At 36.5% G+C, this 27,373-nt stretch overlaps 1 protein-coding gene across 3 annotated transcripts; it reads right to left on the minus strand.

Annotated features, from left to right (window-relative positions):
* Nucleotides 1-293: 293 nt before the first annotated feature.
* LOC134750830 (mastermind-like protein 2) lies at nucleotides 294-27,373 on the minus strand. Of its 3 annotated transcripts, XM_063686062.1 has the most exons (5): nucleotides 26,818-27,373; nucleotides 4,920-5,013; nucleotides 3,733-3,759; nucleotides 2,378-2,473; nucleotides 294-2,122 (listed from the first exon to the last, which is right to left on the minus strand). In XM_063686062.1, the coding sequence occupies exons 2-5, from the start codon at nucleotides 5,011-5,013 to the stop codon at nucleotides 498-500; spliced, it is 1,842 nt and encodes a 613-aa protein (XP_063542132.1). In that variant the 5' UTR covers nucleotides 26,818-27,373; the 3' UTR covers nucleotides 294-497. The 3 variants fall into 3 exon arrangements, with proteins under 3 accessions (XP_063542132.1, XP_063542133.1, XP_063542134.1); XM_063686063.1 differs by lacking the exon at nucleotides 3,733-3,759 and having other exon boundaries at nucleotides 26,818-27,372; XM_063686064.1 differs by lacking the exons at nucleotides 2,378-2,473; nucleotides 3,733-3,759 and having other exon boundaries at nucleotides 26,818-27,372.

The raw sequence follows: 27,373 nt of genomic DNA on the forward strand, positions 1-27,373 counted from the left end.
AACTATAAGGGAATATCTATTTAATACCGTACGGTATTAGATATTCCCTTATAGTTTTAATAAACAGTTACATGACTGTTTATAAAAATGGAGATACATTCATGATGATTTAATCATTATCATATTCGTGCATTGCACATATCACACTCATTTTTTTTTGTAAATTTGTTAGTCGATTACAGGTCTTAGTGGCAGTGTTAACTAATTTTTTTTAGTACCTATAAGCCTTCCTAAATTTTAACGTCTACATCAGAGTCTGTACAGCAAACTTAGTGTCTTAGGTATGTAAAAAAAATAAAAAAAAATAAAACTTAAAATCACATTTATACTTAAGAATCGTTGTCTTATTCGCAGACTTTGATAAGTTTCCTCACATAAATAAAAGATGACATATTATGGATCAAATAAATTAAGAAACATATTTCAAGTTTTCAAGCGGCGCATTCTGCAAATCGCTCCTATTATTAATTAAATTAGTTTTCTAAACTTGACGGTTTTTATAAAAATTTGCTCGAACCGTGCCCCCTCTGCCACAGGTAGGATACTGCTATGCTAGTTGTTAAAGAACCGAAAAGTATCAACACACTACCCCACATGGCAGCGGACGGCGATACGCAGAAACTATCGTTGTCCCTTGGCAAGTCTTCCGCAAATACTACACGCAAGCCCTTGGCGATGGTAGTCGAAGGCTCATAAGTCCTGTTTCCGAAATGGATGACATCTCTCCTTCTCCTTCTGGGCTCTATGCTACCAGGATTGGGGCATGCATCGCAGTCTGTCTTACACAGCTCGACGTCGCATTGAATAATCAAATCCATTTCATCAGGAAATTTAAACGCGTTGAAGAATGCGTACGCTATAATCGACGCTCCAGTATTTCCTGTCTCTCTAGTTTTCTGGAAGGCACCGAAAATCTTAGGCTTAAGCACACAGCCGTTGCTGTCAGTCAAGGGAACGATATGGCGGCTCTCCGAGTCTCGTGCGACGCATTCTCGGACAAATATGTCAAAGCCAGCATCACCAGTTACTGTGACGACTAGTGTCATTATTTCTCCAATCTTGACCAAGCCGTTGGCTTCAGGCGCGAATGGACCACGTCCTATTTGGATGTCTAAACGGGCCATGGCAGTATCACCACTGAAGTTGCTCGTAATCTGGTTCAGCATACCGACGCTTAATGAGGAAATCAGCTGCTTGGTTAGGTTGCCTTCCCATAAGCACCTGACGCGGCGAATATGGTCCCACACTTCTTGAATGCCAGGTTCGTTTTGCAGCACCAGAACATTTTCTAAGTACGCCTGACCTTCGTTTTCGAAGTCACTGAAGAATCTAGTTCCACAGGTGTTCAAGCTGACTGTGAAGGAGTATTTTATTTGGCCAGAGTTTTCTCTAACGTAAACGCATTCGGGCTCATTGAAATGATCTTGAGAGTAAATGATTCCGTTGTAAACTTTATTGAATTCGATGTTGATGGTCATCATTTCTTTGCCGCAATCGACAGTGATAGCGTGGATGTGCGGGGGGTGACGGTCGTCATCATCGGGCACTGCGGGAGTTTGAGATGAAGATGTACCGTCGCTACCAGAGTCTGGTTGTTGAGGCTCCTGCGGCTGCTGTGGTCGTTGGGGTTGCTGTGGCTGTTGGGGCCGCTGGGGCTGCTGGGGTTCTTCATAGGGCGGGAAAGTGGTATCATCAGGTTTGTTCGGTTGGCTGGGCTGATACGGGGGCGAGGTTGGCTGACTAGGTTGATACCCTGGTTGGCTTGGCTGGTAACTCGGTTGAGTGGGCTGGCTAGGCTGGTATGAAGGTTGAGATGGTTGACTAGGCTGGCTCGGTTGACTTGGTTGGTAGGACGGTTGGGTAGGCTGGCTGGGCTGGTACAGAGGTTGGCTCGGTTGATACGGGCCATTGTCCTGTTGTGGTGGCTTGTATGATGGCTGTTCAGGTTGAGTCGGCGACGGGAATGATGGGCTCGGTGATGGTTGGCTCGGCTGGTAGGACGATGATGGCCCTTCGTTATACGATGGCGTCGGACGCTGGCCAGCTGGCGGATATGGCGGTAGGTAGCTAGCTGGTTCGAATGGTCTTGGTTTTTCTGGTTTCCCTCCAAAATATTGGCGAGCTGAAAGTATACAAGAAGTTATTAAAACGATTGTTTTTATTTTTTTAAATATCCAGCAGGCATATGATGGATGGCGTTATCCACTTGATAATAATAAAAATATTTTTTTACTGTCATTATCAGGCTATCACGTAGATAAGTGCGACCATCATATCCGTGCAAAACGTATTTCTGTACAAATCCCCTATTTCACTTGTTAATACATTTAATTCCTAGGCCTACGGTAAGTTAAAACTTGTTTAGTCAGTGTCGAACCTTTTCTGTTCCTCTGTTGATAAAAGCCCTGAATCCATTGAAGAAGGTTGCTGACCATCTCATCGACTTCCGCCTGCTTGGCCGGCGACTGATCGGCTGCAAGACCAGGAGTCATCAGTAATGATGAGAAGATACCAAATCACCGATTAAATGGGGGTTTAGTGATGGTTTATTAGACCAGAAAATTATTAAGATGAGAAGAGTTTCGAGACTAGCAATGTTTTTGACATTCTCAGAGAAATAATGTTCTGAAAATTCTTAAACTTGGAAAATTTAGATAAGAAACATTTTCTTCAATTTAAGAATGATGTTTCGAAAATTCTTGTCTTGTGCATTGCTATTCGAGACCAAGACGATTGAATATAGTAGGGTCATTACCGAAAAACGATGACGAAGACTGGTTAGATAGGATTAAGATAAGTAATATTAAATGGAGAAACAAAGTTGTCAAAGAAGGACAAAAAGCTAATAAGTTCATAAAATAATTATTTTATTAGAAGATAAATCAACATAATTTTTAGATGTAATAGAAGAAGGTATTAATAGGTAGGCTGAACTAGTATGAAGGTACTTTACTGAAATGACAGAGATAAAAGGGTATACAAAATACAAAAGAAGACAAGACGAACACCAAAGGATCATTAAAAACCCTACATACAATATCATTTAATGAAAAGATAAGGTATTAATTGAATAAGTATCGGTAGAAGACTGTATGTACGAACAAGTTATGGTTAAGAATTAAAAAGAGGAAAGTTAAAAATAATACACAACGTACCTAATCGTGAAACCAATAAAAATAATACATTTAAATAGGTATATAAAACGAGTAAAATATATTACAAAAAGGAATTATGAACATATGTACAACTGTAAAAAGTAAAAACTTATTCATGTAACCAATGTTGAAAAGGTGTAGGAAGAAGTAGAAGACCGATAAAAAGGACTAAGGAGACAATTAAGGATACAGCAAAGCGGGCTTTACATCTCCTTTTTCAGGTAAAAGAAAATTGGTTGTGTAATGCAAAAAGCTATGTGAAGATTAACATTGAATTTAAGAATCAAAAACATGTACAAGTGACAACGTCTTTAGCGATTCAGCGCCAGTAAACTGAGATGAATTATAATCACACAACGATATTCAATCGTTCTGTTTCCAAATCTCTCTTAAATCTACAAGAGATCATGGGGTATTTTGAAAGAAGTCGTGAGCAGAATTTTGTGATTTAATATGTAACCGATGAAATATCGCCAGTGTGATATAAATTTCAGTGTTGATGTGGGCGGTGGGCAAGTGGATTGGACGGTGAATGGTGGAATTGGGGTGGTATTGGTAGTAATTGTTGTGTACGTACCACTCCTAGAGCGTTTGCGTATTTGTTCTGGAAAAATAGCATTGTGTTTTACTAAATGTCATGTCATGAGTCATTGTTTGAGTTTGTTCTTCACTTTTGAATAATCTATAATCTAAGTTGAATAATCTACACTGTTTATTTTGTCCTTGCTTTCTTTAACATTCCTCGTAATTTTATTACCAAAAAACAAGTCTATTTTAGCTTTGACTATAATCTAGCAAGAAATTTGACCGCTCAAATTAAAGTCGGTTATTTCTATGATCTTCTAAATGCGTTGTTCTTCGCAAACAAATATCTTTATGTACTAATATGAATGTACATAACTAGGCATTTCTCTGTCTTTCCTTTTTCAATTTCTCTTACCAAAACCATCTCAGACATTTTCAAATTCAACAAACTCTTCAAAGTCGATATTATCTTAATTTATCTTATATCTTTGTATTTTTAACTAATACGTAGGGTATGTTGAGTCAAGATGAATTTGAGTCAAATTGTCAGTAATTATTGGCAATCGACAGTCAACTGATTATAGAGACATCTGTTATAGAGTTTATTTAGGGGATCAGGTAACTCTGTAGGTACTTATTACCTAGTCTATACCTAATTTAATGTAGAAATGGTAAACATAATTATAGATTTAGAAATTGGTCCCTAAAATTACATGTCACAGACGAGACCTGCTCTCAACGTGACATCAAACTGCCTTTTACAACTCTCACATTTTAAATTTAACCTAGGTGAAGTTTTTGAGCATTTGTTCCTCGATTTTTTTCACTTTTTTTTTTGTTTTGGCGGCAACAGTGATCTGGTAGAAAAAAAACCGGTCAAGTGCGAGTCGTACTCGTCCACCGAGGGTTCTGTACTTTTTAGTATTTAAAATTTCAACTGTCTAGCTGTCACGGTTCATGAGATACAGCCTGGTGACAGACAGACGGACAGGCGGACATGGGAGTCTTAGTAATAGGGCCCCGTTTTTACCCTTTGGGTACGGAACCCTAAAAATATATTAAAGGAGAAATTTTATTTAGAAAGCCATCAGGCTATTTGCTCTTCGTGACAGTCGGATAAAATAATTCAAGCAAGTGAAGCGGTCCAATACTCAAATATAGACCCAAGTATAATTTATTTCAAACTTCTGTGCCTATACTACTACAGTTTTAAACTATTCCTTAAATTAACGGCCTTACGTAGTTTCGCCTGCGCCGACTGCGCTTCGGATGTGTTGGCGCATGCCGCCGCGGTCAGCGCGCACAGCGCCAGGACAGCGCACCACCGCGCCATCTAAAATCCAAAATTACAACAATGTTACAACCTGAATCAATCAAAGTGTCTTAAGAAGTCAGCATCAGAAGTAGCAAGTTAAAATAATAGTTATTTGTTATACAAGGGTGCAAAGTTGTATTTTACCCGCGAGTGTGGAATTGAAACACGAGCAAGCGAAAGGATTCTATAGTTGAACCACGAGCGAAGCGTGTGGTTTTAAAATAGAATCCTGAGCGTAGCGAGTGTTTTAACACACGAGAAGTAAAATACATTTGCACCCGTGTGTAACACAAAACTTTTCCCCTCACTATAGCGAGGAAAGTGCAACATCCACAGGCGTTAGATCATTTTCATCAACTGGAATCACTAATTTTTTTACGATATTATAACAAAAAACTCTGAATTCTGTACTTTTACGTGAGAAGTTATTAAGTAGAATTTTTGTTGACAATGTTGACATTTCTGACGTATGAAATGTCAATGATGCGTTTTGAAATTGCATCGACTTAACTTGTGCGTTCAGAATTATATTTGACATAATTATTAAAAAACAAACGTTTATTATGGAATTTTAAGGTTTATAACTTAAAATCATTAAATAAAGCTAAATCTGGTATTTTCTATTAGATTCTCAAACCATTTATTTAATGATAATTAATATCGAACGAACCATTATTATGAGCGTTTTACGTTTTGTTATCTGTCAAGCTACTTAAACACGCTCCATCCAAGGTCAAATTACTTTCCCCACTAGTGGATAAAATGCGTTTTTCCCCGCTTGTTTTAAAGGATAAAAGACGGCTTTCCGAGCTAGTGAGGGGAAAAAACATTTGCTAACGTTATTTTACATACTAAGTGAATCGTATGCTAGTAGATAATTTTCGCTCGATATTTTGAATCCTTGTAACAACTTGTGATACGTTTGCTGGTTACTATAATACTTCTGTCTGTGATTCAAAAAGATCAGGACATAGGTACCTAGCCTTGATACGCCTCGTCTTTGTCTAGCCAATTTGTGCAATTTTTTTCTCACATCAATTTCACTTCCCTTGTAAAACTAGAAAAATAGGTAATTAGCTTAAAAAAATGTAAATTAACCTCACAAAGTAAGCATTGCGTAAGGTTGCACGCATTGTGCATTGTTGCGGGTTCGATTCCCAGGTTTGATCTATGTCTGCGCGTGGGCACAATGGCGTTTATCTTCGCGCCTCGATAGAGCGCCTGCGCTATGGATGTAATCACACTTGGCTAGTCAGGGACACTTGTTAAGTAAAGTTTTAACGATTGCGGATCCTACAGGATATACGATGTTCATAATATATAGAATATGTTACTATTTGCCAATGGTAGGTTTTAGTCGTTTCGATTACATTTTCAAACAAGATGATGCCAAGTATCTGGGCTTCGGTTAACCTGATGCTCGATGCTCCTGATATATTAATACTTAATACTTAAGTACTAATACTTAAGTATTAATTTTGGTTTCACACAACAATCGGAATACCAGTTGTCTCAATTTGCCAATCTGCGAACTATTAAACCTATATCATGGACAAGCATTAAAGTTTGGCTATAAATAAGATTTAAAGAGATGCCAATATCGTTAACTAGTAACTAACCTTGACACGGTATTACACTTTTTCTTTCACATTTCGTCTGTGTCCCAGAGGAACAATACGGTGTTAATTCAACTATCGCCCATGGCTAATTGTAAGCTTTTGTCTAATTGAATTAATTGCGTCTAGGAGTACCCGTATTAGTCCTTTGCCATTGTGTTGTGTTTCAACAGCTGTATCAATGCCAATATATTTAGTCATTTAGTCATTTATTCAATATTGCATTGTCATGTACATAATAAGGTGTTACATTTTATATAGCCAGTTCATGACACCCTGTAAGGGCACACAATAGTACAGTTTTTCTATTCTATTAATTCTAATTTACACATTGCAATTAAGGTAACATAATAAAATTAACATATTAGCGTATCAGTGGTTTAGTAACCTATTAGTTAGTCTCATAAATTAATTTAGTAACTTCAACAATATCAACGTCAACAATGCACCGATACAATAATTTTTGATTGAATTAACTTGTCAAATTATTATAATTATTATTTATTTAATGAATGTCAATTAATATTAAAGTGATGGCAGCAATATGTCAAGTTAACAGTCTTACACTAATTCGGTGTCATATTTATCTAACGTATTATCTTCCAGGAATGATTCGACTGTGTAATAACAATTTTCTATTAATAGGCTTTTCAGTTTAGAGTTAAAAGTTTTCTCATTTAGTTCGTATTTGATAGCATTAGGGATTTTATTAAAAATTTGGATACATTTATACTGTGGTCCATTCTTATACATTGCTAAGTTAGGTCTAGGTAGTAGCAGCTTATTTCTATATTGACTTCTAGTTTTACACGTATCGACTTTTAATGGAAATAATTCTGTGTGTTGTCTAACAAATTGTACAGCCTCCATTATGTATATTGAGGGCAACGTTAACAGTTTAAACCGTATAAAGTGAGGGCGGCAGCTGTTAGGAATGTGTACGTTCGCTAAGATTCGTATACACTTTTTCTGTAGGATGAATATATCTTTGGCGTCTGTGCTATCTCCCCAGAGAAGTACGCCATATCGGAGGCCAGAATAGATATAAGCAAAATATACTGATAAAGCCGACTCAAAATCCGTGTTCGCTTTTAATATACCAAGAGCGTAGATAAATTTGATTATTCTTGTTTTGAGACTTTGGATATGCTCTTTCCAGTTTAACCCTGAATCTATAGGTATAGTTATACCCAACAGTTTGAAATCATTTACCTCTTCTATTGTATTGTTATTTATTTGTAGTTGCAATTCTAATGGTTTCTTCTGTGTCGGTTTAAATTGAATAATTTTATTAATTAGGAATATTAATTAGGAATTCCTAATATTAATTAGGAAACTGTTCTTAATTTTTGAGTTTGGTATGGGATTCATTGTTACTTTTATAACCCTTACAAATTACAAACACGGGAAACATTTAATGAGATAGCTTGATCTGAAGGTTAAAGGCTTTAAAATGCAGGTCTCTCTTCGGGTCGAATTACTAGTATTGAGACCTATGCACTTAATTGTTATGTCAGTTGGACTTTTGAGTAGTTCGTGCGGTTTTTACATACAATGTAGGACTGTAGCTTTGCAAACCAAAGCACCTTTTCCAATAGCTTCTAAAACCATTGAATATTGTGGTTAGCGTAGCGGTACTAATACAATTTCATTCTCACCTCACGTTATGACAGTCATGTCATCGTTGCGAAAATATCTGTTAAGCTGTAGCGTAACGTAAACAAATAGAAGTAGCAGGTTTGTGCAATTCTGTAAACACGGCTCGGGGGCGTAGGTCATTCCCGCACATAAGTGTCAACTTTTATTTAAATCGCCTGGGCCTATGAAATTTTAGATGGATTAAACCTTTCACCCTTTTCAGGCTTACATATTATGAATTGTTTAAAACAGTAAGCACATGTAAAACAAGGCATAATTTAAGCAACGTACAGTAAACTATTTAATGGACAGTACAGTAACCTAAGACGCGCCTAATCATGAATTGGCCTTCTATTGACCTCTATATTCATTCACGTTTTATTGATAATTTCAATTTGTTGTTTTAATAATCGAGGTTTAGGTCACGTGTCATTTAAGTAACTCTTTTACTATTAACTTAAAATACATCTCATATTATAGGTCGTATAGGTCACAATCCATGAACAGTGAACGTTATTTTCACACAACAACAATCACTCCCAAAAGTAACAAAATCATTGTAAGTGCCAATGTCGGTCTTGAGTTAAATTATATAAGTTCACAAAAATCTAGCTTAAATACTACCATGAAACGTGCTAAAATAGCCGTATTACAGATGGCTAACTTAAGCTTTATATCCGAGTGAAGAAAATTGAAAATTGCTAATCAGAGAAAGGTCGTTGTAACGTTTTGGCGTGAGCTGCGCACGCGTTGCGAATGTTACAATGTTTTGAATAGTTTTGGGTTTAAGTGATGACCTCTGTTGTGTAATAAAATGTCAAAGTTGAGAGACTGCATACGGACAGGTTCAAGTGTCGTTTCAAATATATTTTAAATTTTTAGATGACGCATTGTGGCTAACTCCATTGGAAGGCTTGAGCTTACTTCCGTATGATTTGTGAAACTTGTTCTTAATGAAATTTAGGTACTAGCCATTGAAATATAAAATGTATGTCTAATATGAGTACCCATAGCAGTTCTATAACACGTACTTAGACACTTCTGCATAAGTTGGCATTTTTTTAAGTAAATAAGTAAAGGTCACCTCGCGTGAAAATCACCACGCGGCTCTCTACAATATGTCAAGAACGCGCACTCAGCTTTTTTGGACATATCATGCGGTATAAGAAGCATGACCTAGAAAGGCAGATTATCTTGGGTCAAATGGATGGCAAGCGCGGGCGAGGAAAAGCACCCACGAGATGGTCTGATGGTGTGAAGAGGGTGGTTGGCGGCAATATGCAGTGCGTGACTCATGTGGCTTATGACCGCACACTATGGAGACGGAGCATACATGGTCGCGATCCTCAGCAATGAGGGACCGAGGAAGAAAAAGACCTAAAGGTCTGTATGCTTGTGGACATGTGTGTTTACTTACACCTCCATAAGAAAAGGAGTTACACTGTAAGTAGATAGGTGCTAGTCATCCAATAATTACATAAACGCGTAAGTATTTTATATTCCTTACATAATGGTTACTGGCAACTGTAGTTAAGCTATAAAACTACAAAGAGGGTCATAGGCAATTCACGTTTATTTTCTTTGTAAGTACGTTCAATTTTACTGCTAATTGCTAGTCAGTTTATTTATATTGTATTCGAAAATAACGTCAACATATAAGTAAGTTGCTCTATCTTGGCTTACAGTCAGCCAAACTAATAGCTTAGCATATGTACGCAGGGGTGCTAAGCTAACAGTTTTACTGAATGTACCTACATATAGTAGGAAGCAGAAATACTATCGACGTAGAAGAAAATAAGTAGCTGTGTATAAGTAAGGCTTTATACAAATGTATTGAAGCAGCCTGTAGCGGCTGCAGCCATATCGAATTTTTTTTGATGAATGTGCCGTGAGATGCACCTCAGGCAAAGATAGATATAACTCCGTAATAGATGGATACAGTCTAAGGAAAAAACGTGCCTCGAAAATCACGAAAATTTGATTCTCGACCAGATGGCGCCACTAGCTTTGGCCTATTCTCGTATAGAGGGCGTTGACGGTTTCGTTTGTTATTTATAATTTTAACGCATATCAGTTAAAGAACATGGGTCAAAATCATATAAAAATAATTAATGCAAATAAAAAAATCATTTATCCATATTTAAATACATTTTAACGTATTTTAATAAATCTTCATATTTTGTTTTAAAGTATGTCGATAGATGGCAGTGAATTTACAGTGGTTACAAAATTTACTATGACAGTACCGCTCTATCTTATTATATCCTCTTTGCCTCAGGTAATGAAACTGACATCATATTTATGTAATCAGTCAAGATTATACAAGTTGTCGCTGACTTTACTGTTTGCAGATCCTAGGAAACTCTAATGATGGAAAGCGCATTGTTAGAAGCATGCACATGTTTCAGTTAACACTTACAATGTAATATTCGAGTTACATATTTGTTTTCTTTGTTATAATCTTGCATAGTGAAACCGCTTTGGTGTTTGGGTTTTACCAACCTATGGGAACACTCGGTTGTTTAAGCATAAAGTTAGAGGTTTATCAGTTTAGGTTAGCAGAGGGCTAGATTACTTAAGCGTTTTAAGTACCTGCCTCTGAATTTACTACCAGAGTGCAACATTGAAAGAAATGTATACTTCAAATTAATTTGGAAATACAGTATAATTAATAAGGTTTGCGAATTTATTTCATTCATCTATAATTAAGACTAGATATTAGATAGAATCATTGACAGCCCAAGTACAGTCGCCATCAGATATATCAGAGCGCCCGAGGTGCTCAAAATATCTGAACACGCACTCTAACGCCTTGACAATAGAGGCGTGTTCAGATATTTGTGAGCACCTTGGCCGCTCCGATATATCTGATGGCGACTGTACACTTGCATGTTAGAAATTTTGAAATATAGACACCGTTTTGATGAGTATTAAAAGTTGATGACTGTTCAAAGTACAGTTGGCCTTTGTATCCCAGAGACCTATTTGTAAATTGGGGACATTTTTAGGGTTCCGTACCCAAAGGGTAAAAACGGGACCTACTAAAACTCCGCTGTCTGTCTGTCTGTCTGTCTGTCTGTCTGTCTGTCCATCTGTCACCAGGTTGCTCATGAACCGTGATAGCTAGACAGTTGAAATTTTCACAGATGATGTATTTCTGTTGCCGCTATAACAACAAATACTAAAAACAGAATAAAATAAATATTTAAGTGGGGCTCCCATACAACAAACGTGATTTTTTTGCCGTTTTTTGCGTAATGGTGCGGAACCCTTCGTGCGCGAGTCCGACTCGCACTTGGCCGGTTTTTAAATAAAGCCCGTCTATAACTTTGCCACCGATTTTAATAGAACAAAAAGAGGGGAATCAACGTCAACTTTTCATACATAATTTGGCTGGTATGCAGAGTTACCTTGGTCCGATTCTAGGGCTTTTACATAGCTATGTAACCGGCGAAATGTCTAGTCGAGGTTTTATCAAAGAAAGTAGCTACAAGTGAAAATATTCCACGTTTCGTGTCAGTCCCAATATTATGATATCATAAGTAACACAAGACAATACCTAATGCCTGTTCTCAATTGAAAGCTTGGTTCATGCAAGCATAACAGTTTGCACTTAATATTCAAATTTAATAACAATTTATTGGGATTTATTATCGTTCTCCCGTTTTGGTGAAAACGGATGTCGGATGGTGCCGTTCGTGAAATAGGTAGTGTATAAATCCTGCTTTCTCCGGCGCATCGCCAAATAAGTCACGAGCTGCTTGTTACTGCCAACAGTCTGGGAACCGCGCCGATAGTGATCCAATAGACATTCGCATTCAGGTTTAGGGCATTGAATTATCATGGCATACAGAACAGGTACAGACAAATTTTAATTAGGGTTCCGTAGCCACAATAGCAAAAACGGAACCCTTATAGTTTCGTCATGTCCGTCTGTCTGCCTGTATGTCTAGTTTTACTCGTTAAGATATATTTTAAAGAAATTTGTAAATTAGGTGTAGTTTGTGAGCCGCTACTTAGTTTAGAAGTTAAAGTTTATTAAAAAATATATTTTAGGGGGGGACACTCCATAGGTAAACAAAAGTAAAAAAATAATTTCAAGTAAAATCAACATATGGCACACCAATTGATAGGTCTTCAAAAATAACATTAAGGTTGTTAAAACGTTTTTTTTTCAGTGGATACTTTTGGATATAATCGCTTCGTAGGTCAGAAATATTGCCCCCCCCCCCCCCTCTAACTTTAGAACCAGGCGTGCAAAAAATTTGAAAAAAAAAAAACATTTAAGCTTAATTTAAAGGGTAGCCGTTGGTACTATGTACTATGTATCATTTTAACATCATGTTTGACACGGTAAACAATAAACTTATTCTTATTCTTATTCTTAATAAATACTTTCCACGAAAATTATTTTGAATAATTCACAAATTCCATTATAAAAAATCGATGTGGTACTGTTTTACGTCGCTCAGTTCTGTGAATTTAAACGGCATCATCAGATCAAAGGGCCTAGCCAACAAAGATGCCAATCCTTGCCCCCTTAGCGAACGAAACGGTAATGTCTCTATCATGACTTAAGGATGACTCACGTTAGACCGGGCCGTGTCCGGGCCGGAGCTTCCGGCGCTTCGTTTTCTATGGAAAACATCACGTGATCACCTGTCATGTCATAGAAAAGTAAGCGCCGGAAGCTCCGGCCCGGACACGGCCCGGTCTAACGTGAGACGTGAGTCATCCTTTAAACTATCTCTATGCCAAATTTAAACTAAATCCGTTTAGCGGTTTAAGCGTGATGAAGAGGTAACAGACAGACAGATACACTTTCGCATTTATAATATTAGTATGGATATGGATTGATCCTTATGTTTTTGTTACTTACTTAATTTTGAACTTATTTCTGCTACCTAGTTAGTTTTAGTTTTAGTTCTAGTCAAATTTTAGTTTTATCAGGCTTCACTAAAAATCAGCGTTCACTTCGAGACATCAAGCTGAGTAAAGAACTTTAAGCACAATTCTGTTCGTCTAAATGAATCAATGTTTTATATTATTTTTGTGCTAATAAATATTTCTTATTCTTATCACTTTTCCATATTAGTACGACAGAGAGACACTAGCGGTAGTAATAGATTGGCATCTTGGCTAGGCCTCCAGTTGCAAGCTCATTGACCATTGTGAAGAAAATAAAGCTATGTCAAAAATGTTTTCGTGCATAACTATCATCCTTTGATTGCACCTGTATTCATCTCAATTGGCCCAAATACACGTCTCATCCAACCACCAAGACATGATGTAATCGATCGAACAATGATCGTGATCGATCGATACGCGGGATTCTTATCCGATGTATCGATTGTGGTCGCGTTTCTTAATACGCTGAGTGAGGTAATGTAAAGTCTGTGCTAAATTGATCCGTCATATATGCATAAGATTTATATAGTTGGTTTCTTAAAAGTTTGATTTAAACTCAGAGCATGGACTTGGCATTTATGTGATATGTTGTAATTAGTACTAGAAAATAATATAATATTAGTTTTTCTGCTCCAGCATTCTTATTTGTAAAAAACTGCCAGTGAGATGGAAATTAACTTCATAAGAAGTGCGGCGCGCGGGGTGCAGGCTCAGGGTTCTTAGGATCCTAACAGCAGTGCTCTTAGGAATATTTATACAATATTATGCACTTGTTTTTTTTTTATCTGACTTCTAGGCTAAAGATCTACTAAGCCAATATTTACTTTGATTTTATGTCTAATTTTAGGTGTTTGCCGCTGTCTTAGAAAAAATATTGTGTGCAACGGTACATAATTATTTCTTAAAATTCTCGGGCTTGTCTACAAAACTCAAATTCGTTTCTTTTTGTTACTTCGGCCCTGGAATTTTAAGAACCCTAATTATATACCTGTTGCACAAAATACTATTTCAACTTTCAAATGGATGCATGCAAAGTAAGCATTAAATTGTAACGAAGTTTATAAAACCAAAACAAACCATATTTACTATAATAGTGACGTAAGTTTATCTAAAAACATTAAATATTTATCTTCTCTGCACCCAATTAAAATGCTTCAATATAACCGCAGCATCACTGGTATTTAACGGGCAATTTAAGGCCGTAAATTTAGCATAATCGAATGTGGCGTACGATTTGGAGGTTAAACGACGTGTGCGCCGGAAGATGTATGTTAAGTGTATAATTGCTCGATGATAGGTGAGCATATTTTATTGGGTACACTAATTTAAGTACTTACGTTTCGTATGATGTAACAAAAAATCAGCCAAGAGCATGTCGGGCCATCCTCAGTGTAGGGTTCCGTAGTTACCATTCTGCCTGAATAGGCTCAACGGGTTCTATTAGTAAGTATCATGTACATTACAAGCTTATGGGAGTACCTTCGCAGCAATCGCAGCACTTTGTATATACGCAGTTTGTACGTCTTTTTACTAAGAAAATAAGACTTTTTGCAATAATTCAAAAGCGGCTGGACCGATCATGTTCCCTATAGTTTTCAATAAAAATTAAGCTTTTACGATTTTTATCATATTTTTTGGACCCATGGTTTAAAAGTTAGAGGAAGGGAGACACACGTTTTTTTCATTCGGAGCGATTATTTCCGAAAATATTCACTTATCCGTTTTGAAAGACCTATCCAACGATACGCCACACCATTGGGTAAAATTTAAAAAAAAAAGTAAAAAAAAAACTTGTATGGGAGGTTCCTATTTGACTACGGAACCCTAAAAACGTAAAAAGAAGAGTTATGTCTTAGAGTGTATAGATTTATGATTGTCTATTTTTTGGCACTTCGGCAGACCAATCGGCAAGGTGAATTCTGGTTGGTTTTAAGAAGCTTTCATCGAACTTTCAATTTTTTTTATTAGTTAATTTAGGTCAAATCATGCAAGTTGAAGTTCGATTGTACTAAAATCTAGCATAGCTGCTTCATAACCTCGGCGGCAATAGTACCATAATTATTAAACTGGTCATATTAAACTCTTATAAATAAACACAACCTCTCAACCTCAAGTCCATGCTCGTTACATTCGTTTTGATGAGTAGTTGATGACTGTTCAAAGTACAGTTGGCAATAATAAAAAATTGTACATAAAATTAAAATTACTGACACGTATTCCTTAAAAGTTAGTCTTGTCCCCAATATATGGAAGGTGAATGCAGTAAGTTCGTGACCCTTGTCATATCGTTTTTATTGAAACCAATTTTCTGTATGAGTCAAGTGTCATATTTTTCTCACCGTATCGTTTGCAGGTTCGACTAATTATTATCGGTAAAGACTATAAAAACGCGTCATGTGACTGCTTTAGCCATTGTTTGGTACTTTAGATAGTTGAATCGGTGAAGTACATTGGTTTAACAATTCATTATACAGAGTATCAATAACTTACGCTACAATTTTGTGAATAAATGCAAAAGAAACCGGTAAAAAAATACAACTTTTGGGAACAAATCAAATTATTTTATCACATATTTGGATTTGTGTTTTTAAAGTAGTCACACTACTATACTCGTACATATTGTTAGCGGAGTTCGGAACGCGCCCCTAACTGACAGGCCGGTTGTCATGAGCGCGAGCTGTCAAGATGGCTTGGCGCCGGATCCACGGAAGCGTCGGTCAAGCATTGTTGTGTATCGAGTTTAAATAAATCGTTTACTCAAGACCTAGTGCGTTTTGCTGTTAATAATATATAAATTATAAACCGAAATAGTTAAGGAATCATGTAGTTTAATATGTTACTTTATAGTTTACTTTCAGTTTGTCTGTCTGTTGGCAGGTTGTCTGGAAGCTACCTGAACGATTAACCTTGAATTGGGCCATCGAGACACATTGATACAACGTCAGATCGACGTCATAAAACGAATCTTAAGTTTTGCTATTTGTCAACTCTAAATAGTCCCACTTAAGCCCACGGTTCCAATTTGCTGAGCATAGCCTATGGGCTATGGCCTGTAGTCATCCTCCCTAAATATAGTTTTTACCGGAGTTACACATCGATCCGCTTGGGCAAGCATTAACATACAAAACTATTGATTATTTCTCAATTGGGATGGAATATTCGTACTTGGTAAGAATAGTCTGCGTCATCAAAATAACAGCAGCGGCGGGTAATGTACGGTTTAATATTAGCATATATTTTGCAAGTGTACATTGCGGTTATGTAACTACCCATAGAAGAATGGTGATTATTTCAATATTTTGTGAAATATCGGATTACACAACAGTATTTATATAATAATTACAGGGAATCATATATAACTCACCAGTAACATCTTGGAGGTGTAGCAAATATCATACATTTGTAGTAATTTATACCTATACTGTATAGATAGGTACTAGAGGTATTGCGACTATTCAAACTAGAGTTTTGGATCGTTATTTCTCCAGCGATTTCTACATGTAAATAACTCAAAAAGAACCTAAATTAATTTGATATCAAGCAGAAACGTCTGCGGATCACTAGCCATCTGAGCTACCAAGATCTTACCCAATACAGCGAATATTTCCAAGTCCCACCTAAGACAGTGAATTTTTCTTCTTTTAATTTGTTTCTAAGCTCAAAAAGAACCTTATTACAGTTGATGTAATTTTAAGTAGCAAAGCAGTCCCACAAGCACCCCTGCATTAAGGTTGTGTGCAGAGAAACACTTTTTTCTGATGCTGACTATATATACCTATACTTAATATTAACTTATTTATAGGTACACATCAAAATAATTCGACCTCAGAAAATAGAAGCCTAAATTAAATAGCCAATGCACCGAGCCAGTTCAAAAATGTTCCAATACGTAATAAAAAACACATGCAAAAGGCCACTAAACATGACCCTCCTTGTTGCGTTCGGTTAATATGTCAAGCGTTCTCAGAAAGCTCGTGTCAATACATTACTCTGCACAAATGACATCGTGGCCTCAAAAAGCATTAGAATTCAAACTATTGCGTCACTTCAGTTACGTGCGGAATGAATGGAAGACCTTAATGCGTTAGTTTTGAAGGGCTGAATAAAATTGGAAAGACATCAACACGGATTTATGGAGATTATGAATTTATGACGTGACGAAATAGGTACTATTCGACTTTGATTGAACGTGTTGTTAAATAACTGAATAAATACTTTCGTGGTGTTTGTATCGGTCCATGTAAAAAGTAACCTTAGAGCGGTTGACGCTCAAGATGCTTTTACAAGTGAGACGCTTCCTAAAATTTTTTTTACCACGTCAGTGGCAAACAAGCATACGGCCCGCCTGATGGTAAGCAGTCACCGTAGCCTATGGACGACGGCAACACCAGAGATATTACATGCGCATTGCCGACCCTTTAAAAACCTGTACACTCCTTTTTGTGTCAAATCCGTACAGAACAGTTTTCATATACTTCATATAGTAATCGATTTTTAAAACGTGACAAATTATCTAAAACCGCCTTAAGGATGACTCACGTTAGACCGGACCGTGACCGGGCCGGAGCTTCCGGCGCTTCGTTTTCTATGGAAAGCATCACGTGATCACCTGTCATGTGATAAGAAAAGTAAGCGCCGGAAGCTCCGGCCCGGTCACGGCCCGGTCTAACGTGAGTCATCCTTTACTGTCACGAATCCAACGACATCATTGACCAGAGAGCCTAGTCAGGGGCGAAGCTATGAGTAACACAAACACACGTTATAAGTACTCTCGCTTTCATCGCAAGGCGTATAATAATTAGGAAATCCATGTCCTTTAAGTTTAGCAGCAGTATATGCAAAGTGTTTATACTACTATATTGTATGCGTGTGAACACTTTTTGCTACCGATACCATCGCGTGTGCATTCTACCGTGAAACGTTGAAAGGTTGTATGTGACAATAAAATTCTAATACCTGTACGACATTTGAAAGAATATTGGAACAACTGTATGTAGGTAAATTATTTAGAGCGCTGCAATGCTCAACAGAATTCTAATTTAATGAGACATAAGTTTGATTTATGAGTGATTGGGGTTTATACAGGTTTTTGTTAAATTGTTAAAGGCTGAGACGTGGATCAGAATTTTGCCGTAGTTTTTGGTACATTGAAAAGTGGTACTTACATACAGTGGTACTTACGTACATGGTAATAAGACCATTAATAGAATTTAAACTATCGTGAGACCACCGTGAGACATACTAACTTAGATAACTTAGCGGTTTCACTCACGTATTTTTAGTCACTCGCGCGACATGTTTCGGAGAGCCTAGGTCTCCATTTTCAAGCACTAACAGTTCCTGAGTGAGTAGCGGTTACGACGGGCGGGCGTACGTTGAAAATGGAGACCTAGGCTCTCCGAAACATGTCGCGCGAGTGACTAAAAATACGTGAGTGAAACCGCTAAGTTATCTAAGAGTTCTAAGACCATTAATGTTTTTTAAGTACACGATGGCCAATTGCTAATTACTCCAAAGTTTATTAGTCGTGTTTCAGAAAAGCTTTTAAGCGAGTGAAGATTGGTTTTGACAGATTTAATATCTGCTATACAAAACGCGTGCTTTTTGTTTCTATATAATTTAAGGGTTGGCTTTATTAAATATGCAGGTAAATGTTACAAGATATCTGTAGAGTTAATTACCTAATAACTTATAAATACTAAGGTGAACTTTTTGGCTTGGATGGTGGAGTGAATACTTATTTATATTATTTATACTAGATCGATTATTAGGTTTTTTATTATCAATAACGATTTGTTAAATAACTCGAATCATCTGACAATAACGTAAAAATATCGGTCATACGCAGTTATATGTGAACTATGAACCCACACGTATCAATCAACTTCTTCAATCGTCAGTAAAAACTTTGATTAACTCCCTGATTGGCAGAAACACATTACCCTCCTTAACCTGCTCGTTGTCATAGGTCTATTGAACGAAGTTAGATAAAAAGATAAGAAAACACGATTAATGTGCACGAGCATTCACAGACGTTATGCAAAATCTGGGAAAAGGATCCGCTATTGTTTCAAATTTGACGTTTTGAAACCCGTAATTTGAAACTCAGCGCTGCGGTTGGTCAATGAAGATAACAAGAATTTACACGAACGATTGTGAGATCAGATGTTTTATTAATTAGTAGGTATGCTTTTAAATGGTTTCAAGATATGAATGAATGAATTTTACTGTACCTAATCAACTTCTGTGTCACCCGTCTTTTTAATGAAAAAGAAGCTCGTTGATGTCTTTTGTTCTATTTCCTAAGCGCCACTTGCACCCTACTAACCCGGGGTTAACCCGTTAAACCGTTAACCCAATGTCAAATTGTACCTACTGGTAAATTTGGAGTCAGGTTTAACCGGGTTACCCCGGGTTAGTGGGAGTGGCAAGTGGCGCGAAGATACCTAATTTTGTTTAATTATTTAGGTTGTATATATACCTACTATTTACTGACCTGTAAAACATTAACTTATCAATAAATGTCTTGTATCTTGTATAGGATTTTTATTTGATTCATAAAAAATGTGATTTTGCTTTTCCATCTCGAACCTTAATTAGGCCAATTACTAAGCAAGCTTCGTGGCCTAATCACGGCGGTACTCGACTGAACAGCTCTACATTCTATCACGATTGTATAAAATACTATAAAATACAATATTACAAACAAGATCGAGTAAAATTAAACAAATGTGATATAAACGTCTGAACTATAATCTGGGTAACCTGGTTAATCATGATGTATAATTGTGGTTACCTTCATCCGACGAGCGATTATGATCTAAATATAAGCTTGTCCGATTATGATGCAACTTTCCAAGTAACAATAGCTGTGAAAGGTCAAAGGTTCTTTTTTGACTGAGAACTAAATGGTCATGGGTTATTAGTTGTTGACTAAATTAGAACAATTGCAGACATATTACCTATTATGTGCCGCGCAAGACAAAGGTTTAGAGTTAACTAACTAAGTAAGTAGGTGCTTAAGTAAATTATTATACTTAGGTACTCGTATTTTATAAGCTCAAAAGTTTTACCGTTTTACCAAAAGTATTTTATTTTAAATTGGGTCTATTTGTATTTTCATTCCCTGTGTGACCTAGCTAACACAAATTAATTAGTAATAGGTAACCCAGTGCTTTTTATAATATCGGCGAAAAACCTTCTTATAAAAATAACTAATTTTCAACAAAAAAACTAAACATATATTATGCTCTATATAAATATAATTTTCAAAATATCATGATGCATTTATTCCTCCTGATAAGGTAAACTCAAATTCGCAACAACCAGCATCCACCAGACCTAGAAGATCATTTTAAATCAGATAAGCTGTACTATCGTCGACACATTTGTACCTTAACGTTACAGCAACGAGATAAAGTGGTCAGTTCTGGTGTCAGCATCAGCACATTGGATCATTAGGAATAAATAAATAAATATTATAGGACATTTTTACACAAATTGACTAAGCCTCACGGTAAGCTCAAGAAGGCTTGTGTTGTGGGTACTCAGACAACGATATATATAATACTTAAATACATAGAAAACAACCATGACTCAGGAACAAATATTTGTGCTCATCACACAAATAAATGCCCTTACCGGGATTCAAACCCAGGACCATCGGCTTCACAGGCAGGGTCACTACCCACTAGGCCAGACCGGTCGTCAATAAGGAAGAGTCATAACATCATATATCACATTGTGCACGCAAACATTATGTCACCTTATGTTATGTTTTGACTTATTACGATATGGAAGATGTGAAGTCAATTTGTTTGTCGAGCGGAGCCTACATTTTACTTGTTTCCTAGTATAATTTGGTCCGAAGCTTCGTAAATACTGTATTCAATTGGAGACCAGATATATACTAGTCCTATCATTATGATTGGTAAGCTATGTCAATGACAACTGACAATTGCATGAGCGCAAGAGCATCTTAGATTAGTGGTTGTTTAACCTAATTATTCGCTTGGACTGATTTCAAATTGCTTGTGATTTTACTGATTTTGCAAGCTATTTGTTTCGGGTACTTGGGTGGTCTATTAGGAATAAGGATTTGTAATTAATTATGCAAGCTTATGCCTTTAAGCGTTGCTTAACATAGCACTGAGATTGCCTTTCAGTATAACCGACCGATGTAATTTCATATTACGGACAAAAAAAAAACCGACGACGATTTTCCACACAGAAGCATAATTTCTGCTATACAATAGGTATGTTAAACATACTCTGGTAGAACAGTCATATGTAAATATACCTGCATATGTAAATAATTTGATTATTATAACTGGTCGGCGGCAAATACGATGTTGTATTTCGAATACCTTTATTATCGCTTTGACAATAATATTGGAATTATAATGTCATAATGTGGAAAGTATCCTACACACTTTTATGACCCTTAAACAAAATGTCAGATGTAAAAGCTGCAAGTGTTAGCGCGCACGAAATGCCACAGGGTACTTCATAGAGACATCAGAATCATCATTACAGTCACACACATATATCATTAACAAGCCTCGGGCCGATCCTAACACAAAATTAATGTTAAGAGCCAAATACGTCACAATTTGTATGGAAATTGTATACATGCTCTGTAGGTAGGTACGCGTTTTCTTTTCACTTCGAAAAACACTATCTGCCAGCAGTTTTTTTAATATAAACCAATTCTCCTCTGAGTCCATAAGTATAGATACATAGATAAGGTATTAGTGAGGTTACAGTATTGTTTTACAAAGTTTGATCGTTCAATCTCCAATGTCGGATCAGCTTTATTTATTTATTTAATCTTTATTGCACAAAAGAAAAACTTATCGTACAAAAGGTGGACTTAACGCCAAGAAAGTAACCTTAAGTTAGCTCATTTTGCATAAAGGAAACATTCTTTTACTTTTGAAAATAAACAAAAAGGTATTTTGTACGACAGACGAGTCTAAGGCCTAGTGTTTCTTGGAGAAATGTTATAATTAACATTAACTGTATCGAATAGTAGAATAAAATAGCGTGTTTATTTTTTTTAATAGTTAGTCGGTTCAATTCCCGGGTGAAAAAAGCAAATTTCAAAAAGTCTTTGAATGCAGTTTTGTCTATTTAAAAATAAAAGAATGTTTCCTTTGAGCAAAATGAGTTAATGAGGTTTTAAAGCACTTTCCCTCCAGGGCTTATTCTTTCTTTCCACACTGTATATCGTCATCGTAATGTGATTTGACGTAATAATATAGTGCTTAATGCGTTTCTACCTGCCTAGCTAAACTTGGAACTAGCATAGTATTGTAATATTTGAAAGAAACAGACAATATTGCAGCATAACGTTTACAATAAAAACTTATTAAAGTAAAAAAAAACTACGTAAATGTCCCAAGGGCTAATTAAGTTGCCAACTTTAATTTTAATTTCAAGCTATAGAGGTGAAAAACGGGCTGTCACCTATTGGAATAAGTCTATCAAACACTATTACGTTTACCTTAGCTACTTATAGGTCGGAAATAATTCCGGCAAATCATAAAATACACCCCATTAACTAGTTCCAAACACGCGACAGACCAGTTTTACGGCAAAACACGTCCTTCGATGCACATTAAACCGTTATAAATTGCATAGAGTGCATCACGGATCAGCACGGCGGGTTCCAGGTTCACTTTCGCTGACCCTCGGCCCGACCCGCCGCCTTTCGATTTCACCTGGACTTATGACACTCGGAACTCGGAAGGAAGCTCGCGTGTACCGAGGTTGTTTCTATTATTGTACCTGATTATAAGTATTATAATTATCACCAGCGCTATGTAAATTAAGTGTAGAGATGAAATCTAATTGCGAACAGGAAATTTGTCTGCGTTACGGAAAACGTACGGTGTAAAACTATAGATTTGAGTCGTTGACACTGATTAGTCTTCTAATAAAATAAAGATCGCTCGATCACCCCACAGCCGCACATGGCGCCATTGAGGTAATATGTATAGGTACACTAGAGGCGGCCTCTTGAAGAAAATGTTTCCGCAACTCGCTAGCTGCGCTTGCTACTGGCTAGCTGCGCTTATTGTTTAGCTTAGTGACAGACGTCAAACGCAAAAAATGGCGGACACCTCGCGGACACAGTTTGGTTTCGACAGATTGTCTATATGTATATGTCAGTGCATGGCGCATATGCTTGTGTTCGACACTGCTACAATATGAAAAATAGGCAGGAATGCTGTAAATTATTGAAAAATGAAACTACCAAATACCAAATATATTAATAACGGGTCACTCACGTGTTTTAAGTCGAAAACGCTCGACATGTTTCACTCCGTACCGAGGAGCGTCATCAGGAGCTCACGGACACGAGGACGAGGGAGGGAGGGAGGGACGGAGGGAGGGGACACGTGAGTGACCCGTTATTAATATATTTAATATGTATGTGTCTCACGGAAGTTTTGTTATTAAAATTACCAAATACCAACATTTTAAATGATGTAGGTACCCACAATACTATCCTAGGATATTAGATATCATAGCCAATTATTTATTGAAATTTAAGCCTGTAGTGCTTAATTAAATTTACGTTAATTAGGTTGTCAGTTTCCGCATATTGACTTGCCTTGTTATAAACCATTGTAAATTTCAAGAGACCTTCCCAAAGCATTCAAATTGGACATTTAATAACAATAAAATACGCATTGTCATAAGGAAACTTAATTTACGATTATCATCCGTCATATATCTTTCTTTCAATCCGATCCGTAACAATTCAAACCTTATTTCGATATAGTTAAGTTTCATTGTAGAATGGTCGTTGCGAGATGGATTGATGATGATCTGTCTTATGATGATAATGGTACAAATTGCGTAATGATCGTCACGATGATTTGAGCTAATGATATTCGAATAAACCTAATGTTTACTTCATTTGTTTGTATTGTGAAGGCCAAGTTATTGGGTCAACCGTGATACATTATACAACACTTTCGACGAGTATTCTATCTATATTATTTCGTTAGTCAGTCTCGAAAACTGATGAAGAAGTTGCTTCTACATTTAAAAAGTCACTGTACGCTACGCTGTACGTTACTGTACGCTGTAAAGGGTTCGAAACGTCGGGATGTATTATAAATTCAATATACGCGATATACTCCGTTTTCATAGTTTTATTTCATAAAAAGTCACTGTTAAAATGTAACTTTTGGTAGATACACGCTTTTATAGCTGATCGTCCTGTTCTTTAACCTCTGTCTGTATATGACCGAATTTTTGTCACCTTTTTGTTTTTCTCTCCAGAACGTCCGAAGTTTGAAACCTATACCACACACACCACACACATATAAAAGTTTAATTTCGGTTCAATTCCTTCTGGAGACCTTTTTAAATAAGCCCAAGATCGAAGTGTTTTTTCTTTATCGGACTCGCGCACCAAGGTTTCCGTTCTACCAAATACCAAAGAGTCAATTTATATTGTTGGGATGCGATGAAGCAACTTAAAACTTTTGTTCAATGGAGACTGCACAATTATTATTAATGATAATGACCATTTTGATTGAGCAAGTGGTGAGGTATTGTGCAGTTAAGGTAAGGAATCGACACATCACGATGTCCTTTATTAAACAAAAGGTCAGATTATTTTTTACGCTCAAAGCAAAGTGAGGGCTAAGTTTGAACTATGGTTTGACCTATGACTGTGGTGTCTTGTTTAAGATTATATTATAAATTATAATATATAAGTAAGTAGCGCGAACGATGTAATAACTAACTAAATTTACAACTGTTTTTTATGAGTTGTAGGTCATACATATAGGTTTGTTTTTGTTTCTGATAGCTCAATGAAAAATTTACCTTGTGCTAAAAATGGACGGTTTTTGCGGCCTGTTTACTACATAACATGAAATATCACTTAGAAGTCCAAACATCGTCGAAAAACTAAATAGCAGTAGGTTACCTAAAGATGCAATAATGTTACCAAGATGCTAATGATGAATATAATCACGATTCCACTTTCTAAAAGACTCGATAATTCTCTATAATCGGTAAAGTGAATCTTCAATGAAATCGTAAGTGGTTGTAGCCGGTGCGTGTTGACTGCACCGGTAATGACCCCATCACCTCAGGTTTAAGAAAAGGCGTATATCGCTGAGAGAGGGCATAGATATACAACTTTTAAAAGGTTCTGATGGCTAGGGGAAAACGGCTGATATTTATCCGATACTTACCTTAGATAAACGTGCAACATATATAAATTTCTAAATTGGTTCTTATGGACATCTCCAGCGATATTGATAAAAAAAAATCTTCTCGTCGAATTTAATGGTTGCATTACATTGCATACTAAACTTTTCACTATGGGCTCCCGAGTCAACTACTCGTATAATGACTTCATTACGAAACGCTTTAGACAACTAAAATGAATTTGACCAATCACGTTCGCCGCGGTCAGGAGGACAAAACCAGAGGATGGAACAAAAGACATCAACGCGCTTGTTTTATGGCAATCTGGGTTTTTACCTAAAAATTAAAACCCGCCAAGACTGAAAAAAACTACTTTAACATAATAGAATGTAAGTTAAGTAAGGCTATACTTTAAGTATTTGCAAAATTATACTTTTAGTTATAATTTCTTTATCAATCAATCAATCAATTTATTTCGAACGAAAGTCCATAATGTGTCAGTAACATACAAACAACGAAAGACGAATTTTAGTGTGATAATATAAACTGAAATAGATGTCAAATACTAAAGAATAGGTAAAGGGACCAAGCCGAGTAGTCGAGGCCACGAACACACAAATCAAAAATAATAAAATACATTAATTTGTTCCCAAGTTGTAGTGTCATTATAGGTATGATGATTATCCGTGGATTCAATATAAACAGGTAGTAAAAAGTGAGGCGGCGGTCTCATGCCCTCGTTGTCTTCATTCTCAGGGTACTTGCCGAAGACACATTTATACGTAATTGTGAATTGTAATTGCATTCTCGATACACTCATAAATCAATATTGTTGGGTACCGAGACTGAGTACACTCATAAATCAATCGGTATTGTTGAGTACCGAGATTTGCAGGTTTAGGCAGTTGCTATGTAGGCATTTTCATTATAAATAATAAAGTGGCCGGTTTTAAATAAATAAACAAACCAAGTAGTACGATTTATATCATAGGTACATATTTAAATACCTTTTTATTTTTTTAAATTTCAATTCAGTTGTAATATTGAGACCATTTGGTACCTATAAATGGATTAACGAACAATTTAAACATATTTAATTATTAGAAAAACAAACAAAAGATAATTTAATATCTATTCTACATTATATTTATTAGGTACAAAGTTACAAATAAAGATATGCACAGGTGGTTAAAAAAATAAGTGCATTCCCGTTACCAGGGAGGTTTTGGGATTATACTGAGCAACTTTTACTATGGAACCAACCCCGAAATCGCGAAAATAATTTGGCTGGTTCAGTTTCTATGTGAGCGTAAACATTTTTTTGTGAGTTCGTGGCTGGTGCCATAGTAAAAGTTGCTCAGTATAATCCCAAAACCTCCCTGGCAACGGAAATGTACTTATTTTTTAGGCGCCCTGTATAAATATATATTCACTAAAACCCAAATGGTAATTGCTAGTTATTAACCTAAAGCACTAAACTCACCTTATTATTTCTTAACTCAAGGCACAGAAGAAATAAGTCGTCAATTCACAACACTAGTCACCAAATTTCTCAACTTCCGAAAAAACTGAAAAGAACACAGTATCAAGCGAACGTGTGGGACTCGAATGCACGCGTGCGATCCATAGACCACGCTTTTAACCTTTTGGCTACATCTACCACCACCATAGATAGACCTTCCCATTCAAAGATCGCTACATCTACGCGAGCCTTACTAAAGTTGGCTAACTTACCAACTTGACATGACCTCTTGTGAAGAGATCGCAACTGACTAGAAAGGGTCTTCTGATTATGGCTAAGTTGTGCGACTTTTGGGGGGAGGAGTTGACACAAATTAATGAAGAAGCAGCAATTAGCGAGGTCCGATTTGGGTTTTAGGTAAACGAGACAATGGGACGGGACTTAATCTCGGATTGGACTTTAATTAAGTATGTTCTAGGTGTCAATTGCGGTTCACGGTTAGGGCTATTAGCGAATTGTCTGGGTTACCAAACTAAAAGAACACAGTAATTTATTAAATTAGCATGATTGTATCTTT

This window comes from Cydia strobilella, chromosome 21 (assembly GCF_947568885.1).
Source record: "Cydia strobilella chromosome 21, ilCydStro3.1, whole genome shotgun sequence".
Lineage (NCBI taxonomy): Eukaryota > Metazoa > Arthropoda > Insecta > Lepidoptera > Tortricidae > Cydia > Cydia strobilella.